This window comes from Triturus cristatus, chromosome 7 (assembly GCF_964204655.1).
Source record: "Triturus cristatus chromosome 7, aTriCri1.1, whole genome shotgun sequence".
NCBI classification, from domain to species: domain Eukaryota; kingdom Metazoa; phylum Chordata; class Amphibia; order Caudata; family Salamandridae; genus Triturus; species Triturus cristatus.
In genome coordinates this window covers 409,524,847-409,530,846 of record NC_140590.1, presented here as the reverse complement: position 1 = coordinate 409,530,846, position 6,000 = coordinate 409,524,847, and the positions used below count along the sequence as shown (strand labels likewise).

The window sequence follows — 6,000 nt, the reverse complement described above, 5'->3', positions numbered from 1 at the left end:
GTTAAAAGTAAAAATTAAATAACATCACTCATTAAACAGTAGCTCTGCATTACCCTAATATTCACCTCAACACATTTCCTGCTACTCTTGGAGCTTGTTTTCAGGTCTAAGCAGAATTGGCAAATATTAATGTGCTAGATGTTTCTGTAGGAACCAAACATATTCAAACTCTTGTTTAGGTCTTTAGCAAAGATATCAATCAAGTCTATGTTTAAATCTTAAGAAAGACTCTGCTCTCTCTACTCAGATTCTTTGCGGAGGGATACCAGTATGCACAGGCCATGGTTTATGCCATTGACGAAATTAACCGCAATCCCAACATTTTACCCAACATCACCTTGGGGTTTAAGATTTTTGACTCCTGCTACGTAGAAATGATGGCTGTACAAGGTGCCATTTGGCTCCTGTCAGAACAGCAGAACATGGTTCCAAATTACAGGTGCCAGGCTCCACCCAAGATGACTGCCATCATTGGAGACAATCTTTCTACATCTTCTATACAAGTCGCTCAAGTGCTGGGACTCTACAGATTTCCTCAAGTAAGACATATTCTAAATGCTTATAAATCTGTTTTATTATTCACCTACTTTCTAAAAAAACCTTAACCTCCTCACCTTCCTCCACCTTGTAGAACAAGTAAAATGATGGTATATTGACTGAGCAGGCTGAGTAAAGGCATACACAAGAATATGAAAGGCAATAACAGGAAACCTCAGTTGATGGGTTGCACTTCCCAGGAGGGTTAGCATAAGTTAATAGGGATATTAAGGTAGGATCATGGGCAAAATGTTTTAAGTGTGGAAACGGATACAAATAGGTATGTTTCCATAATGCAATCTAGAAATTATTGGGAGAGGGTTCAGATAGATAGGACATGGCAGGATATTCTAGTAATACACAAAGGGAAAATACAAGATGCCACAAACATACATGCATACAACAACCAAGCACCGTACTGAGTAAGAAGACAGGTCGCTACACTCTGAAACAAAATATTTATTGTATACTGTATATAATATTAATGATGAAAAAATTAGGGTTACAGCGGCAAAAAAGACAAATTTGTAAATTTAAATGCATTCATAGGTGTGTTCGAGCTAGGTTTTTGCTCATTTGGGTAAATCGAATATCCTGTGTTGAAGGATGAGCAAAAAATTAATCTATATGATAAGGGTTGCTTTTAGGGTTCCACAGAAATTTTGAGACGTCGGACACAGATTGATGTCTACGATGACATCAGGAAATAAGGCGTGAATTGCAAATGTTTTTAGATCTGTAATTGACTGATTATCGTTTTTATTGTATCTCTTCACCCTGGTGTTAATAGCCATGGGTGGTTCTCCTGTGTCATGATTCTGTTGTTGCACAATTTAACAAACCCTGCTTGGTTTGAGTATGTGGTAACCTTCCGTTTCAAAGTATTGTCCATATTTTTACCAGTCTCCCCCATCTGGGGACCTAATCCCTCCTTCAACTATGATTATCATTACTCAACCCATGGATCAATATAAGAAGAAACAAAGCTCAGTGAAAACCCTTGTGAACTACACATTAACAGAGAATGAATTCGAACATAAGTGTCAGCCTTGGAGAAAGAAACTAACATAACAGAAATTCCTCACTTTTGCACCTCTCTACCTACTCTTCTGCCACTTTTTCTGCAATCCTTCAACACAATGTAGAAAACATAACCTGAACTACTCTCAGGCTTTGTCAATGTCTTCACCTCAAAGTTTAGACATTCTTTCTTCCTTGGTTCTAGTTCATTTCTCCTAATTTCTGTGGTAATTTGGGGAATATCTTGGAATCCCAGACATCTCTCTCCCGTTTTTTAAGATCCCTCTTCAGAATCTAATCTCAGATTTTTTCTCTAAATTTGTTTCTAAATCAAGCTATGATCATAGACTCTTTATCTTCGCGCTTGCCATATCTTTCTTTTTGGTCTGATGCACCGCTCTACATTTTCTATTTGAATTCTCGTTATGCCAACTGGTATTGTTTCTGCCGTCAGTTCTTTAGAACATCATTAACAACCAACTGCACATGGTCCTGCCCCTGAGAAGCATTTATTGCAGGATATGACAGCCGAGATGGTTCTGCATTGTGCATTGCGACACCTTTTGTTTTCTCAATTCCTGAGAACGACCATATCAGCCCCCTTCTCATCATAAAAGGCATGCCTCACCCAGGTATAAGTCATGCAGCCTATGTTGATTCACCCTGTGAACATTTTATATGAAGTCATGTCATACTCTAGAACTGTATCCAAGCATCACACACAAACATATATAAACACAACAGATGTATGTGCAGGCACCCACATGTGCGCTAATTGCGTACATGCACACAACGAAATATGCACTCACGAATGCAAAGACGCACCCATGGTGCACAAGCATATACAGACTGACACACATGTGTGAATTCATCTACAGCCTGAACATGTTCCTAAATAAAAAGTGACAGTTTTGATCTCTTTCAAAAGGGGTGGTTTTCATCATTCTAGACTGGCACTGATAGAGCATTGCAAGCTGAGATGGCCGCCCTGTCAAGGGTTGGCTTAAGGATTGCCGATGTCTGGTGTGACAGCGTTAGTTACCTTCTGAACATCTTGCACATAATACATTGTGAGCTATTGGTTGCTTTTGGTCAGCCACCTCCAGCCATTGTTTGAGACAGTGCAATAACATGCCTGATCAACTGAGAGAAGCATTTCTGTCTTACCAATATGCTATTAGCTAGCTATCGGGTGTGTTTTTCTACCTCCATTGCTTCCATGGCAACAAAGGAAATGCATTGTTTTTCAGCACATGGCAGGGACCATTTGTTGAATGCAGAAGCCACACTGAGAAAAGACTCCACCTTCTAAGAGCAAGACATTTTGCATTATAACCAACTGCTTAGTTGACGTATGAGCTAGATAATAATGGAAATGTTCTACACTAGTTCCTATATAGTTACATAAAAAAATCAGTTAACTTATTAACCACTAAGACCAGACAATCTTTACAATGTACTTATACACTTAATTCAAGTAAACATTTAGGGGTATATTCACAAGAACGTTTGCTAAACATCTCCAGAAAATGTTAACACAATTTTACACATCGCAGCCTATCACGGGAAAATAACCCCGTGTCAACGTGGAATTCACAACACGGCGGTACCATGCGATAGTCCGCCGAAAACGCAGCCAAAGTCCGCGATACAACCACCTCAACGGAGATAAAAACACAAACCTCAATGCGAAAAAACATGCGATGGGCCAAAGCGCGATGAGGAAATCAGCGATAAGCAGCGCCAGGCCTGCAACACACACATGGCAGGCGTGAAAAATCATTATAAAAGTAGAAAAAACACTCAAACACAAACTGACCAACACCCAAGCACCATGGAGGCAGCCGGAGCATGCGTAGAGGACGAGCGCAACCCCACAAGGAACCCGGACGATCAGCCTAGGACCTCGGGAACAGGGAAGGGCAAGGACAAGAAGAAGAAGAAGACCAAGGATAAACTCGCAGCCAACCAGAAGGCAGCAAAGCAGAATAGAGTTGGGAGCCCAGCACCACAGCTCATGCTGGATGGCATGGAGGAGCTGGTGTCGACAGTCATCAGTGTGGAGACTGTGGCCGGAGTCGGGGGACCGGACACTGCTCGACAGGACACAACACAACTGCAACAGGGTGAGTGACCACCAGGTACTGGGGGGATAGGTGGAGATGGTCACAATGGCACACATGCACAATCAAGCAGAGCACAGTGCACACCCACAATGACTCTGGGTCATGGCCCTGATCTACAGACTGTCACAATGTGCAATGCCATGCTGTCTGAATGTCAACATGTACCATGCGACCACATACATGTGGACACATTGTAATACCCCATCTCCCCATCACATTGCAGGAGCACTGTCAACACCTCCTGCAGAGCAGTCCCAGCCACGCTTCACTGATGACGAGGAGGACACCCCCAGCATCGACACCCAAGCCCTCCAAGACATCATTGACATCACCCGCAACTCACCTCCAGGATCAGGGGAGCCCAGCTGCATTGAGGAGACCCCACCACTACCCACACCACCCAGCAGGAGGCACCCACAGCCCCAGCAGTCTCCCAAGACCCCCAGGAACAACACATGGCCTTCCAACGCCATGTGCTGGCGGGTGGAGTTCGACATTATGGCTACCAAACTGGACGCCATCCATGGGTGTATAGGCCCGCTCCATGGTCTCCAACGAGCCCTGACTGACATCGCTGGAGTCATGACATGGAGAGAAGAACACCTGTCCGCTCAGAGTGGCTCCAACGATGCCAGCCGTGAGCGGGCACACATGCGGAGGCTCATGGAGGACATGGTGCAAATGGAGGCAGAAAGGATGGCAGCCACCGCTGCACATCAGCAAAATGTAGCTGGGATCTACAATGCCCTGCAGATCTTCATCATGGCATTGGTGCCACAAGGTGTGACGCTGATGAATGATGCTGCCCCCACACCATCCCCCTCGTGTGTCAGTGCCTCACAGTGCGGCAGGCGTATCCACTTCAGCACCTGATGTGTCACTGCCACACAGTGCAGCCGACAATCCTCCTCCGGCACCTGATGTGTCAGTGGCACACAGTGTCACAGCTGGAACTGCAACACCCCCAGGTGGGGCAGAGCACACATCCGAAGACAAGGATGTGGATGGGTTTGAGTTCAGGAGGCACTAGCATTCATTTCCACCACCTAGCCTGTTTCTGCTTGGTGCCGCACATGGCCACATGACCTTCCACTGACCCCCGATACACTCCGTTGCACTCACCTTGGACCGCGACATGGACTGCCATTTCCTGTTCGATGACCAATGACACGGCGACCAGACTGCGACTGTACCCTTCCTCTTATGCCGTACTTGTCATCCCTGGATGGACTCTGGCTGGCCCTCCACGGGTCCATATTGTGTGGTGTGCTTGGCATGCCCTTTACCACTCCAGCTGCAAAACTCCACTGGATATGCAATAAACATCCAATAACGCACTGCTGTGTCATGTCTTTCATCATTCATGTATGAATGCATGGATGGACGTAGGGACAGTGATTTCCCTTACGTCAATGATGCTCATCTAGTGGGATGCCAGTCACAGTGTGCTACATTGCCTATTGTGTTCCGGGTGCCGTGGACACTACAACAGGGACACACGCATTAGTCACTTCCTTTTCCAGGCATGGACTGAACCACACCCAGAGCCCCTGAGTCTTTGTAGCAAGCCCTGCGCTGGTCCAGCGTACGCCAGGCCAGCCCACTCTGCTTACGCTCTAAGGGGGGCCCACATAATTACCTGTTGCAGGCGTACTCGCTGGTGGTGTGCAGGTCACTGGTCTAGTTGTCAGCATGTCACGGCCCCTCCCTGAGGGCAGGTTTGCACACACACCACACCCATCCGGCACAGGCGTCACAGGCCATGTGACCCCGCAAATATAAGATGCCAACAACATCACATTCCCCTCTGCCGCTGGTGACTGGATGACGGACGCTCCACGGTTCTCAATCGTAATGGGCCCATGAGTTGTTGCACACAGGGTTAGTGGCACCCAGAGCCTTGCAGCCGTCATGGGCCTACCACCATGTGGCACTGACTGGGGTTGCGCAGGGTTAGTGGCACCCAAAGCCTTGCAGCCATCACGGGCCTACCACCACGTGGTGCTGACTGGGGTTGCACAGGGTTAGTGGCACCAGAAGCCTTGTAGCCGTCAAGGGCCTACCACCACATGGCGCTGACTGGGGTTGCACAGGGTTAGTGGCACCCGAAGCCTTGTGGCCATCACGGGCCTACAACCACGTGGCGCTGACTGGGGTTGCACAGGGTTAGTGGCACCGAAATAGCTGAGCGGGTGTGCAGCCTGCGATAATGACATGTGCACTGATGTGGTCTCCGCCATAGATGACTCAGGACTCAGCATCATATGTGGGACCTGCTGGGCCGCGGGGCGGGTCTGCATGATGTTGAACATGCCAT

The 6,000-nt window shown here is 47.0% G+C and overlaps 1 protein-coding gene across 1 annotated transcript in view; it reads left to right on the top strand.

Moving 5' to 3' along the window:
- The first annotated feature begins 254 nt into the window (after nt 1-254).
- LOC146809809 (extracellular calcium-sensing receptor-like) overlaps nt 255-6,000 on the top strand; it is a 77,402-nt gene continuing 71,656 nt past the window's right edge. The window contains exon 1 of the mRNA XM_085614903.1: nt 255-539. Within this exon, the coding sequence (XP_085471029.1) occupies nt 282-539 (258 nt within the window). The 5' untranslated portion in view covers nt 255-281. The remainder of the gene's footprint in view (nt 540-6,000) is intronic.